We start from the raw sequence: 15,071 nt of genomic DNA, 5'->3' as shown, positions 1-15,071 counted from the left end.
TTCCTCCTGAGGGTCTTCTTTCCAATGGATGCCCTCATCAGGGTCCTCAAAGGCATCTCCTCAGGCTCCCTCCTCCTTTACCTCCTCTATTATGTCTGGTAGCAGGTGTCCTGTCTGGACCCTCTGCTCCACTCTCTCCTGTTGGGTCCTGGAACTCGGACTTAAATCTGAGGGAAATGTGGGCAATTGTCCTGAAGGCCGCAATGAGTGATTTGTTTGTTCCTCCCATCCTAGTTCGAATAATCCCCATTTGTATTTAACAGAGGCTCCAATACTTTGACCATCTCATGAGAAGACAAGACTCCCTGGAAAAGACCCTGATGTTGGGAAAGTGTGAAGGCAAGAGGAGAAGGGGACGACAGAGGATGAGATGGTTGGATAGTGTCATCGAAGCGACCAACATGAATTTGATCAAATTCCAGGAGGCAGTGGAAGACAGGAGGGCCTGGCGTGCTCTGGTCCATGGGGTCAAAAAGAGTCGGACATGACTTAACGACTAAACAACAACAATCTTTGATGTCGTCTATGGATGTGAGAATGGAAGAAAGTGCTACTACAGACATAACTAGAGTCTTCTCAGAAGGAGGCACTGAGCAAAGAGACTATTACACTTTTCCCTGAATGAGTTTTATTAAGAGCAAACCAAGAGATACACTGTGCCAATTATCTGTTGATTATAATGTGTATCAACCCTGATCCCATGATTTATAAAATAAAAAAGGGATATCAGATCTTTGGAAGACTGATATATTCTTTATGTAAATCTTACATACCCTTCACTGCTATATTCCCACTGGAATATTTCTTCTGCTCTTTCATTTCACTGAAGGCAGCAGTTAGAGGTCGTTGAGGTACCCACAAGCACACCGCAAATAAGTATCCCTGTTTGCACTAGAACCTGACAGCAGGCAAGGGGTTGTGGAAGCAGGGGAACAAGGAAAGAAACAGAAGCAAGCAGTTGGTCCTGAGGTTAATCAGGAACAACCAAGGAAACCCCGTGTTCCTCAAGAAGACAGATCCAAGACTAGAATGGAAGGAGTCTCTCCAAACTGAACGACAAATCTGCCTTCTTACGTTGGTCCATGTGCTGGTGATCTCTAAGATCAACTACTGCAATGCTCTTTACTTTCGCCTGTCCTTGAAGCTGGTACAGAAAATGCAACAGGTTCAGAATGCGGTGGCCAGACTGGTATCAGGAGTGAGCAAGTTTGATCACATCCTGTTAGTGCTGGTCTGTTTGCACTGGCTCCCTGTTTATTTCCACACTAGATTCAAGGTGCTGGTACTAGTCTAATAAAGCTCTTAATGATTTTGGACCCAGGTATTTGTTGGAGCACGTCTCTCTCTCTCTCAAAGCACCAGCCTGTGTTATCCGCACTGCACAAGCCTTACTTCTCCAAGTTGCCATGGCAGGAGAGACTAAGAAGGCAGTAACCAGGAATCATGCCTTCTCAGCTGTGACGCTCACCTTATGGAATGGGCTCACCGTGGAAGTTCGTCACTCCCCTCCCTCTCACCCTTTAAGACACTACGGTTTCAGGAAGCTTTTAAAGGCATCTTCCCATAAGTTATTTTTAAGGTGTTTGCACAGTTTATCATCACTTGGGATCTTATACCATTACTGTGTTTGTGTTCTTAGAACTGTGTTGTTGCTGATTTGTTGATATTTTCGGTTCTTTTTTATGTGTAAACTGCTTAATTTTGCACATTAGGTCAGTGAGGAAGGAAGGAAGCAAGGAAGAAGATACAATTCCTTTTCTGACTGAGAAACTGACATCAGAGATACATCTAGTAGAATTATCATTAGTGTAAAGACACTACAAAGCCATCACCTATGCCAATCTAATCCTGTGTAAATCACTCTCTCTGTGTTGTTCTCTGAGTTTATGTGGTCTTGATATAATGCTCATATGCAAAGTGCAAATCAAATCAATAACAAAACAGAAGAAGAAAAAGGAGACTACACATGCTGAATTAACTTTGCAGTGGTAGTAAGCTAAGGTAACAGTAAGTGAGAGCTGCATTTTCCAGAGAGTATTTGCAGTTTCAGTGCTTACTACTTTTCTGTAACATAGTCTTTTCCTTTAGCAGAGACTTGTGTAGGCAAGTAGCCTGGCAATAAGCAAGTTCACAGGAATCACTAGAAGAAACAAAGCTTTCAAAATAAAACAAATACACCTAACCTCCCTTCATGAAAAAAATAAAATTAAACCCAGGTCTTTTAAATCAACTCTAGATTTTATTGTGCGTCAGCATTACCAAGCCAAAATGATTGGCTTTTATGAATAAGAAAAATGTATTACAGCAGACCTAAGCATTTGTATCCAAAGAAAAAATTATATATATCAATCAATACTCCTCACAATGCAAAGAATGATATCAGGAAAAGATTACTTTATACCTGAAAGCTTTCTCAAAGGTAACTTTGACTATTTGATGTAAGAAGAGTTGAGTTTCTCTTCCTGAGGTTGCAGTTTATTGATCTAATCAATCAGTGACTGCTGAACTGCTAGTGACTATGGGCAATTAACTCTGGATGACATATCTACCGCTCAAAAAGGTACAAAAAGATTTTATAAAAGGTATACAAAGATGATTGTGCTCTTTTGCCTCTTATCTCCAGAAGGGAAAGTTTGCTCATGTTTGAGAAAGAAGACAAATGCAAGTGGTTGGATAGTAATGGTTTTGAAATAGGAAGAAACAGGGAAACCTTTAATTCTGTTTGCAATTAATTATCTATACACTGATTTTTCATATTGATTAGGTTAACCACTTCTACTGGTCAAGTGTAACTACAGCCAAACTGTACTGATGTTCAAACTACAGTGGCTTGGCCTCCTTTAGACAGCAATCCTGTTCTTGAAAAGCTGCCAGATCATAGTACTCTTGTGTGTGCGTGTGTGTGTGCGTGCATGCTTTTCTTGCATATCAGCAAAAATACAAAACAAACAAAAGCAAAAGAAGAGGAGTTGTGTTACCTTAAAGATTAGATTAGGCATCCTTCAGTCTCAAGAGACTATGGTAACATGTTCTGAATACAGCGGAGTCTCGACTTACGTTCAGCTCCACTTACGAACTTTTCGACCTACGGACTTCTCCGGCCGCAAAGTTTCACTTCGACTTGCGGCTGGAGAATCGACCTACGGACCAGACGGGTGAGGGGGGGAAAGCGCCAAATTCAAATCTGGTGCTTTCCCCGCCTCCCCCTTCCAGTCCGCAGGCTGCAGGTCTAATCCCCGAAAGCCCAAAGCTGGCAGTGGGTGCAGGGCGGCTTTCAGCTTCCAAAGCTGTGAGTGAGGGGAGGTGGGAAAAGCCGAAAGCCGCTCTGCGCCCGCTGTCAGCTTTGGGCTTTCAGGGCTTAGAAAGCTGGACCCACTGGCCTCTTGTCTCCTGTCCCCAGTGCCCAGAGAAGTCCGAGCATGGCTGTGGTTGCCCGGGGCAGAGTGGCTCCCAGTGGCGGCGGCAGTGGCGGGGGACCTCCTGATGCCTTCCAGTGGAGAAGCAATGGAAGGCATCAGGAGGTCCCCCTCCTTCCGTGGTCTCAAAGAGCTCCACCCCTGTCATTGGAGGAAGCCCTTTGGGAACTCAGAAGGCAAAAAGGCAGGGAGAAAGGGTGGGAAATTCAACTTCCCAGCCCTTTCTCCCTGCCTGTTTGCCTTTGGAGGTCTCAAAGGGCTTTCCCCCCCAACATTGGAGGAAGCCCTTTGAGAGCTCCGAAGGTTTCCAGTGGCGGCAGCGGCAGCAGGGTGGGGGGCCTCTCGATGCCTTCCATTGCTTCTCCGCTGGAAGGCATCCAGAGGTCCCCCGCCACCACCGCCACTGGGAGCCGAGCTGCGCCGGGCAACCCCAGCCATGCTCGGACTCCTGGGAGTCCGAGCATGGCTGGGGTTGCCAGGTGCGGCTCGGCTCCCAGCAGCGGCGGCGCGGGAAACTCCAAAGGCCTTCCCTGCCACCATGGGAGGCCTCTTGGATGTCCCCCCCACCGCCAATAGTGTCTCCAAAGCACTATCGGCGGCGGCGGGGGGACCTCCGAGAGGCCTCCGTCAGTGGTGCCGAAGCCCTCAGAGCAGTGTCAATGGCTGTGGCGTGGGAGCTCCAAGAGGCCTCCTGCAGCCACGCCGAAGCCCTCGGAGTCCTCCAACAGCAGCGCTGGCGGCGGCGGGGACCCCTTGAAGACTACAAAAAAGGTAAGGTGATTTTAAAAAAAATTATTTTTAATTTTATGTGTGTGTGGGGGGGTGTTTCTTGGGCGGTGTACGGATTAATTGGTTTTCAATGCATTCCTATGGGGAATGCATTTTCGACCTGCAGACTTTTCAACCTACGGACTCCGTTCCAATACGGACTAATTCCGTAGGTCAAGACCTCACTCTGGAGGACTTGGAACAGCATCTAGTGTGGCTGAGAAAGTCAATACAAGAGTGATGGTCCCTTCCACACTGAAGACAAATACAATCTGTCCCCTGTCCAGCTCCCTGATTTTGCTGGTTTCGGGACTGCCTCTTTGCTTCAGCCTGCTGAATAAGTGCCTCTGAAAAATGGGAGAGGCCATGATGCACTGCCTGCCTCCAGGCTGAACACTCACATATCAAGGATGAGGTCCATTCCTAAGCCCTTCAGATCCTGCTTGGGGATATCCTTGTATCACAGCTGTGGTCTCCTCTGGGGTACTTTCCCTGCACTACTTCTCCATACAGGAGATCTTTTGGAATCCAACCGTCAGCCATTCTCACTACATGCCCAAGCCAACGTAGACATCGCTGTTTCAGTAATGTATGCTAAAAATTCCAGCTCGTTCCAGGACCACTCTATTTGGAACTTCGTCCTGGCAGGTGATAACAAAAATCCATTGGAGACAAGACATATCGAACGTGTTCAGCTTCCTCTCCTATGTGCACAAAGGGTCCAGGACTCACTGCAGTACAGGAGTGTACTCAGGACACAAGCTCTATAGACCTGAATCTTGGTATATGCCCTCAGTGTCTTATTAAGCCATACTCTCTTTGTGAGTCTAGAGAACATGGTAGCTGTTTTGCCAATGGGTTTATCCAGCTCGACATCTAGGGAGAGAGAGAGATTGCTGAGCCAAGGTACAAAAAGTCATGAACAACTTCCAATTCTTGTATGGAGATGGTAATAGAGGGAGGTGAGTCCACGCCCTGGCCCATGACTTGTGTTTTCTTCAGCCTGATTGTTAATCCAAAGTCTTGGCAGGCCTTGCTAAAACAATTCATGAGTTGTCGGAGGTCTTCAGCAGAATGGGCAACAACAGCTGCATTATTGGCGAAGAGGAAGTCCCGCATGCATTTCAGCTGGACTATCTTAAAGATTAACTGCTATATTTTAATATCGCTTTCATGGAACAAACCCATTTCTTCAGACATAAGAGTGAAAATACAGAGACTACATGAGGCTAGTCATGATTTAAGACCCTTGTTTGTTATTCAGTGTTTTTGCAACTTGGTTCTGTAATCAATGATTAAAGGAAACAACAGCAAAAACAGCATATGGTAACGCAGAGAATGACAAACTTTACCTTTGAGCCTTGATCTGAAAAAGTGGGTCTGCTTAGTTGGGATGGAGAATAACAGTACAATAGCAACACAATATTAGATTTTTTTTCTTAAGTTTGAACAGAAGACAAAGAACCATAAGGAGGAAATGGACTTAATTCACAAAAGCTCACATTGTAACACAACAGTTAAGTCTTTAAGGTGCAACAATGTTTCTGTCTCTTTTTTCTTTTTCTTTTTGTGTGCAACATACTAAAACTTTTACGTCCTATTCTCAACAATAAACAACTAGATTTCTGTATTAAAGTTGTCAGGGGGAAGGAAACATTACCTGAAATTCTCAAAATTGTTGCTGCCAAAGAGGAGGCCAAAAACCTGTTGCCAAATCATCTAATTGTGGGCAGATGGCGTAAACCTTTAGTAGCTTCCAAGCCACTTCTGATTTATGGTGACTCTGTAAATTAATGAACTACTGAAGGTCCTATCACTAGCACAGTGGTTCCTAACATTTCATCCCTAGGTGTTCCCAGAAGCCTTCACCAGTAGCTGTGCTGATGAGGATTTCTGGGAATTGTAGTCGAATAACGTATGGAGAACCAAGACTGGAACCCTTGCACTAACAGTTCTGTTTAAGATTTGCAAATTCATAGCTGTGATCTTCTTTCTAAGGCAATTCATCTCACTTTAGGTCTTCCCTTTTCTTGCTGCCTTCCATTTTCCCCAACATTATAGTCTTTTCTAAGAAGTCTTGTCTTCTCAGGATGCAACTAAGAAGTACAACAGCCTCAGTTTATTTGTTTTTGTTTCTAGATAAAGTTCAAAGTTGATCTGATCTAGCATCCACCTATTTTTCTTTCTAGTAGTCCATGGTACCATAAGAGCTCTCTTCCAACATCCCATTTCAAATGTATTCCTGTCGACTTTCATCACTTACCCAATTTTCCCATCTGTATATAGCAATTAGAAATACCACAATATGCACAGTCTTTGCCTTGGTACAGTGATATACGCTTACTCCAGGGATATATTAAAGTGGTGCCCTGCTTGACGATTACCCCACCTGACAACAAATCCGCTTCATGATGAGTTTTTTGCGATCGCTATTGCGATAGCAAAACGATGATTCCTATGGGCTTTTCCACTTTACGACGATCAGTTCCCTGCTTCGGGAACCGATTTTTCGCTTAATGATGGTTTTGAAACAGCTGATCGGCGGGTTGCAAAATGGCCACCCGCTGTGCAAAATGGCTGCCAGCTGTGTTTAGGACTGATTGCTCGCTTTACAGGCACCGGAAAATGGCCGCCCTATGGAGGATCTTCGCAGGACGATGAGGTATTTCCCCCATTAGAACGCATTAACCAGTTTTTTATGCATTCTAATGGGTTTTTTACTTTTGCTTGACGATGATTTCGCTGTACAGTGATTTTGCTGGAATGCATTATCATCGTCAAGCGGGGCACCACTGTATTACTCTTAAGGATCTTTTCTAATCCATGCCTAGCTGCCCTTTCATGTATCTTATCTTCCTGTCATTCTTTTTAAAGCTGTAATCTCAATTTGGATTGACGAACAATGTACAGAAAAACCTTAACAATTTTTATTTCTTCACTGTCAACTTTAAAATTACATAATCCTTCTGTAGTCGTGACTTTTTTTAAATGTCTAAGTGTAATCTTGTTTGTACCGTCTTCTTCAGTATTCATCAGCAGTCATTTTAAATCATAGCTGTTTTCTGTCAGTAATATATCTAGGATATTTGAGATAAAACTTGAGGGATAAAATAATAGGAGCACATTACAAGGCAACAGATTGTAATTTGAAATTTTTCATTTTTACCTAGAAGCTAAGACGTGACTATATGTGGCCTACATATTTCCTACCTGATGTTAAGCGAGAGGCTATTCTGAAGACCACCTTGTTCTTGACTATTGGTGCCATCATTCAGGCAAAGTCAAGACATTTAAATATACCCCAGCTACCATTTCTCCTGAAAAAAAGGAAAAGCAACTACATTCACAGAAATGGCGATCACCTCTCTATCTGTTTATCTCTATCAGCATGCCTGCGTATGCCTTACAACAACCAGTCAAACAAGATACATGTCCCATACTGTTTTGGGATTGTGCTGGTTTTTTCTTTGTGCATCAATTCCAAGAAAACATGGAACAAGCCTAGATGGTTGGTTAGCTGTTTAGGCAAATACATAAATTTTATGATGGGCTCTACTCTTAAGCTGCCTCTAACCACCATGCTCTCACAAGCCTCGAAGAGTGGTCTGAACTCTGATTCTATAACCAAAGGTTTTTCCTCCATAGCCTTAGGTTCAATTCTGTCTAGAAAAGGCCATGTGATCCAGTATGTATATCTGGGGAAACAGAAGCCATTTCTGTGATCACAGAAACACTTTTTCCAGCATATCTCACTCATGGAAGTTGGCACCAGCTCTCTAATTGTTATATTTTTGTCTAGCCATTGTAACCCACTGGGTCAAAAATGTCCCATAGCACTTATTGGGTGGGGTGGGGGGACACACCACAGTGCAGAAAAGAAAAACTGACATATTATGTTTAATAGTAACCTGGCTCCTATCTGGGTGGGTGGGTAGAATATTGATGTTCCAAGCAGGTTCAAAATATTTAAGCTGTATACATCAAAAAAATCCACTAAGTGTAAAAACAATGCTAGCCCCACTACCAACCATCAATAAACTGGAATTCTCATGAGGTCAAAATACACCACAATGAAAGTTTTTTTTAAAAAAATCATGGTGGCTGAAAGATAACAATGACGGGATTGCCTTTCTGTAGCTCATCCTGCAAGCAAAATATAAATCTTCCCCAACAGCTACCGTTCCGTTTCCCATAATCTACTGCAAATTTTAGCCTGTTCAAAAGCCATTTCTAACAGACATTGGACTGATATGATCTTTGACTGTCTAACTTGCAAAGTTCATGAGTGGCTGTCAAATCACAATATACACCTATGACTTTGTGGAAACTTTGAAATAAAGTAATGTCTCTGCTGTAAATATAGTATGCTGGCAAAAGGTATGCTTTTTTATTACTATTATTCTGCATGGAATCTAAAACACTTATGATGTTGTGATTTCCAGTTCCTTGGAGAACAATTATGCTATTAGGGCCACAAGACTCTATTATAAAGTCCTCAAAAACATAGCATGGGTTCAATAAATCCTCAAACATTACAAAGCAGTGCTCAGCTTGAAGAATGAAAACATGAGTTCATCCAATGAGGGAGAGTCAGGATATAAATTCTACTAACACAGCCCTCTGCATTTCCCCAGAATACTACTCCCTCTCCGTCTCCAAACTAAGGCAGTACCTTAAATCAAAGTTCAGCTACAATCTCAATATTTAATTGACACAGTATGCAAACTCAACATCTAAAGATGGATTTTAAAAAAACACTCTGCATTATGTGGTACTATTGAAATAAAAAACACATGCTTAATATAATCAACTGACATATTTTACACAGTACTATTTTATCACTTTGCCCCTCCCCATCACTTTTTTTTGGCAACATAGATATGGCTGTACAGAGATGTGTGTTCATAATACGCCTCTGTGATCCTTATTAGGAAGACTAAGAAAAAATACTCTTACAGATATATATGACCCATCAAAAAGCGTCTTATGCAAGAAGCATATTTCACATTCAACAATACATGAGAAGGGAGAGAAGGGTTTGGAGTCCTGAACTGAATCTTAATCATATTTGCACAATTTTTCTGTATCCTTCTTCAGGACATGTAACAACCACATTACACTAATTTCCTGACATTCATTATGGGAAACCACTGCCACCAATCACATAAACAAAACAAAACAAAATCCGGGAAAAGAAAGAAAGAAAACTACACCAGGGTGAAGAAGCGGGTGGCAAGGGAAGAAGGAAAACAGTGGTGTTTAATACAAATGGGGGGGGGGGGGGCGAGTTCAGCAGAAGAAAGGCCTAGAAAGTTTCAGCCAAGAGCAGCTGAGATGCTTCATCACAAGCCTATTTTTCCAGACATTATGTTTCATTTGGCTTCAAGGGTCACATGACAGCTGCAAACTAACGCCTTAAGGTCTGTTTCTGCCTCTCTGTGACACTGACAGGCTGTGAGAGACTCCAACACCACAGAGAGGGGGAAAAATTCCCCCTTGTTTCCATTACATCATCCAGCCAGAACTGAGGGGAGAAGAAGGGGGGTACACAGCTGGTGGCAGCTGCAGCACCATCTGCTTTCCACTTACAGTGCATGCTACTTTGCTCTGCAGATTCCTACTGATCCTTTTGGGGGGGAGAGAGAGAGCCTGCGTCTCCAGACAAAACACCCCCTTGTGTGAAACATATTTGCAATTGTGGTGCACTGAGTTGTTCTCTAGCGCTCAGAAAAGGATTCATCAGGTAAGAAGGATTCCTTATCGCTTGGAAAGCCCAACTGCACAAAGGACAAAATCACTAAACACTCAGTGATTAGAAGAGGATAAAGAGTAGAACAGCAACCTGCCATCTGCTTCACACAATACAAGAAGCCAGAGCTAAAACTCTGCAGTCAGCATATATATATATTGGAAAGGGAAAGGCTTGAGGGAGGTGTGGGGGAAAGCAGCTTAAGTCTCCAAAGTCAGAGATTAGCTGGAGCAACTTGGAAAGAAAAAAAGTAAAAACAACTTGTCCCTAGACGGGATAAACATCAAATATATTTATGAAATACTGTCAGCGCATCTGATAATTTATAGCAACCAAAAGTTGGAAGGAAAGGTTTTGCAGTTGCTCCCTGAAGTTGACTCTGGAAGTCAGGAAACTACAAAAATTAATATATATCCAGAATGCAATTCTTTATACATCTCATGATCTCTCATGAACACATTGTTGCATGGAAGTTCAAGTTTCTGTTTTAAAACCACTCATATATTTCTTATACATAAATACTACATACTCATTGAACACCCTGGAAAAATTTGGAAACCGTTTGATGCTCTTGGTGAAAATTTTAGGATTAACATAAAATCACAGTTTGTTGCAAAAAAAAGAGAGAGAGAGAGAGAGAGAGAGATCACTTTGCACACGTGTTTCAGATCATTTTTAAGCTCAGTCACAGACAACAAGGCAAATGGGGCACAAATACGACCTAACGTATATGGTGTTGTTTTACAACTGATTCTCTGCAAGGATTCTTTAGACCACTAAATTGGCTGGGATTTTTCTGTAGCACTATAGTAGATCAAAGCAGTATGATTATATTTAATCTCCCCTTTCTGATACAAAAAAGAGCAAACAATACCCAACTTCATCAGCATTCGTGGCAATTTTATTTATTTAAAAAACACACTCTGGCCTGTTGCCTCCGCATCAAGGTGGAAGGCACTGTTTTCAAAATGACACGATCTGCAGAACTTACCATACATTTTGCCTTCATCTGACAGTATGATTTTCCTCCTTCCACATGGGGGATAGATAGCTAGTGCCTCCTGAAAGCTCTGCTCAATATCTGGACTCCAGACACCTTCTGCGTCGTTGTCAATAGGTTTATCTGCAGAATCACTCATTCTTTCTATGTCCTCGGCAGGACTCTCGCTGCCGCTCCAGCTGCTGGGCTCAATGGTGACGGCTGGGTTTTCCAAGCCTCAGCCTGGAAGCTTTCAGGGAATAAATCTAAAACGGAAGAAAATAGCAAAGAAAAGGTTGCAGGTGAGTTTTGCTTGATTTCTTTTAGCAATCTGTATCAAAAAAGCACAAACTCTGGTTACAGAGAACCCTACATAAAGTACACATAACTCTATGACCCTAAAAGATTTGTGTGACCAGGCACAGACATTGTTTTTTTTTTAATTATCTAACAATATATGAATTTTTTTAAAAAAAAAACAATATTAATGAGTTATATTTCAGAGGAATACCTATTCAAACAGAAGGTGTCCTGTTGTATTCATTAAACCATGAAAAATGTACAACTATGTTGACTATGTTAGCTTCTTTTAAACTATAACAATGTCTAGAAGAGGTGGCCTAGTCCTTCTTAGATCTAAGGAAATTGATGTATATAAAAATGCCTACTGTATTATTTTCATCCACTTCAGCTGCCCAAGCAGTTCAATCACAAACTGGAACTGAGCATACCCTACTTTATTTTACTTACATGAATGGCACAGTTTGAGCAGCCAAAAGCAACAAGTAGGCAAGAATTTATACAGATATTATCTCTCTAGAAAAAGACTGGAATAACTAGACTTTATACCTGTTTTAAAGAATTGTCCACTATAGAACAGGAAGTAGGAGGATAGAGTGGGACCAGAGGGAACATCAATATGTGGAATCAAGTAAGAAAGAAATCATCTAAAACAACACTTGCTAAATAAAATCACTTCACAGAGAGATACTTTGAGTATTTCTCGTGTATTTGTGAGAAACATTCTCCTGATATATATATAGCAGGTGTGCTCTAGGCCAGCCATTCTCAACAATTTTTTGGCCATGACCATAAACACAATATGTTAGAAATATAGGCTAAATCAGGATTGTATAAGTCACATAACGAACCTTCTAAGGTGGTGCGTGAAGAATTGTTTCCAGTCTGTGGTCCCCAGGGGGCTATATGGCCCCCACTGAGAATGACTGCTCTAAGCAAAAACCTGTTGTACCAGGCTAAGTTCTCCACAGTTGTAAGCATACTAAAAATGGGCGAGGAAAGCATCAGCAATGAATTTGCCTCAAGTGGGACAAAGAAGTGAGTGCAAAAATTAGAACAAAACAAAATCTCCCAGATGTCTTTTATTTCTTAAATTTAAGGTGGAGAAAACTATCCTATAGGACAGGGCTAAGACAAAGGGCTGAGAATACATTTGTTCCTTTTTTGCAAGACTGCAAGTGAAACCCAAGTGAATAAAAATTCTGGACCAGTAGATTTTTTTTAAAAAAAGTACTGTAAAGCAAAACAAACCAATTTCCATCTCTCAGATTATGTCTAACTGGACAGATACTCTAAAAAGTGAGCTAAAAACCAACTGTGTTAAGATCAATCAAGCTGGCATGGTTCTCTGGGCCACCTCAACTACACAAGTCACAAGAGTCACATGTCATCTTCTACCCTGGAAATACCAGTGTGACAATCTCACATGAATAAGAACTCAGCAGCAAATCCTGCAAGATTTTGATTTGCCTCATGTGGAATGATCACCCTGGATAACTACTTGATGAAAATGAAAAAAAAATAAAAGATTGTAAAAATCCCATATTTCAGGTATTAAGTACCTTTCTGCAAAAATAACCTCCTAGTTGATTGGCTTCAGTTTAATGCCATCCACCAAGAGGACAACCCATTCACAACATATTTGAATTCCAAAATTATTCACTGATAGTGTGCCAGACTTTAGCAGCTAGAGTGTGAAGAAACATTCTTGGAAGGCACTTTTTATCCAGCACCTTAAAAGCCACATTACACTTCTGAAAAGTGAAGATAAACATAGCTTTCTGCATTAATTTTTTAAAAAAAGATATGAATAGGAATACATTTAGATTGCTATCTCAAATCCAATAACATACTAACCAAAACTAATAGTCCAAACACAGTGTGTGCCTCCATGTCTGCATTTTATTTACATTTCAAATGAAAAGAAATGTAAAAAATCTAGATAGGCTGAAAACTCAAAACACAGATCTAGCTCAATGGCTTCTTTGCCATTTCAAAATGAGCAATGTTGCACAAGTCCTCCTCTGACTTCACAACAAATGCATTGAAGGTCTTTAAACATTTTATTCCTTATCAATTTATATTCCACTCTGCAACCGGATGCTGGGATCGAAGGTGTGGTACTTGAGAAGACAGAATAAGAAATTAGGAAGAGGTGAGTCCCATCCACTCACCCACCCAACACATCCCCACATGCTCTCAGTATCTGTTCTGCAGCACTGGGAAACCTTCCAGAGCACCATAAGCATTACATTAATGATGACTAACCTATTGATATGAACTGGATTCATTCATGAAGAACGTAAGTGTAGACGTAACCCACAGTTGACCAGACAAATTGCACTGCCCAATAATAAGCAGTAATAACCTTCCTTTTTTGCAGCATCTTTGCTTTTGTTTTGTTTTCAACACATTGTGAAATTGTTTTAATAGCCTGGATTAATTCTTTGACAATAAGGTTAGGCAGACAACATTAGACCACGTTGCTTATACTTTTCTGCTTCTTTAAACTCCCAGTAATGGGAAAACTTTTAGATCAATATCAAAATTGAGATATCTGTCCCACACAGATATTTTTGACGGGATGAATATGATTTAAATTGGGGTTAAAATCAATTTGATTTTTTTAAAAAAACATTGATTTTTATCCACCCTGATTTTTAATATGTTCAGGGGATAATCATTTTAATGAAACAGTCATCAATATTCTAAAACCTACAAAATATATGCAACTACACACAAGATTTATTCTGAATTTTATGAAGTAATCTTTCTGGAGAGGAATCAGTCAAGAAGCTCACACTTACGTTATGTTATGTTATGTTATAAGCATTTTCACTTGAGAAGGCATTTGGTTCCATAAATACAAATCAGTGGGCAAAATCCTGTTGCATAAAGTTACACCCATGTAAACCAGTATCATAAACATTTAATTTAAGTGAACTGAAAGCTTCCTATTCCCCTCACTCTAGTTCTAAGGCTCCCCAAGACTCTCTTTTGCCCTGGGAACGGAGAGGGGGAGGCCTTAACAGAGAAAAATCGCTGTGTTTGCTGCCGATGGGATCAGGATTGAAGTCAATGGCTCCCTTCCAAAAAGAAGGGGGGAAAGGCAGCCATGAGGTCAGATCTCAGGGATATGACTCTGCAACAAATCTCTCTGTATAAGGCTACACTGAAATAAATCATAATACAGTTTGTGGCTGCCTCTTGACGATGTGCCCTGAAGATATACTATATTGTGCATTTTTTAAAACGTCCTTGACTACATAGCTGAGCAGGTTATATGGCAGTGGGGGGTACTACCAGTGTTATTTGCCCTAAGTGTCAAGCTCAACGGGAGGCTCAGATATTCTCTGATCTCTGTTAGAAAATTTATTTAAGGGACTAGTGTGAGGAGCAAAGACTGCCCTGCCAGGTACCTGAATTCCCCAGTCAATTTACCTATAAGTGACACCTATCAGCCTCTGGTCCTAGCTGAATCTAAAAGTGGGGGGACGACTCCAAAAGTGAGGAACTCCAAACTAGAAAGCTGTCCAGCAACCACCGTGACCCTTGGAAGGAGAGTAATTGAAGACAACATTCTCACACTGCTGACAGTGCACAAAGAAATGGGTACAAGAACCAAGCCAACACTCCTTCCTCTGCTGGTTATCACATGTCCACCTCTATCAGCATATATTCAGATGCATATCTTTTTGCTTCCCCCAGCTTTCTGTATCCAGTGAGGTTATGTACAACCAGATCATAGAGTTGTGGTGCTATTGCAGAGAAGATCATTCAGCAGCCCAAGGGCAAGTAAAACTAGTTACAGTCAGACATAAAAATGATTAAATGGGGGGTGTCACAGTTGACCAGAGGT

General features: G+C 41.4%; 1 protein-coding gene across 17 annotated transcripts in view; it reads right to left on the bottom strand.

The window, feature by feature from the left end:
- The window catches only part of TEAD1 (TEA domain transcription factor 1), a 222,686-nt gene that overhangs the window by 126,424 nt on the left and 81,191 nt on the right, over positions 1–15,071 (bottom strand). For 16 of the 17 annotated variants that reach the window (XM_072985783.2, XM_078383966.1, XM_078383970.1 and 13 more), the window contains one exon: positions 10,925–11,178. In XM_072985783.2, the coding sequence (XP_072841884.1) occupies positions 10,925–11,072 (148 nt within the window). In that variant the 5' untranslated portion in view covers positions 11,073–11,178. Of the gene's footprint in view, positions 1–10,924; positions 11,179–15,071 lie in introns of those variants that run through there. The other variant, XM_072985792.2, reaches the window with a different exon arrangement.

Source organism: Pogona vitticeps, chromosome 1 (assembly GCF_051106095.1).
Source record: "Pogona vitticeps strain Pit_001003342236 chromosome 1, PviZW2.1, whole genome shotgun sequence".
Classification (NCBI taxonomy): domain Eukaryota; kingdom Metazoa; phylum Chordata; class Lepidosauria; order Squamata; family Agamidae; genus Pogona; species Pogona vitticeps.
This window is presented reverse-complemented; position numbering and strand designations above follow the sequence as displayed.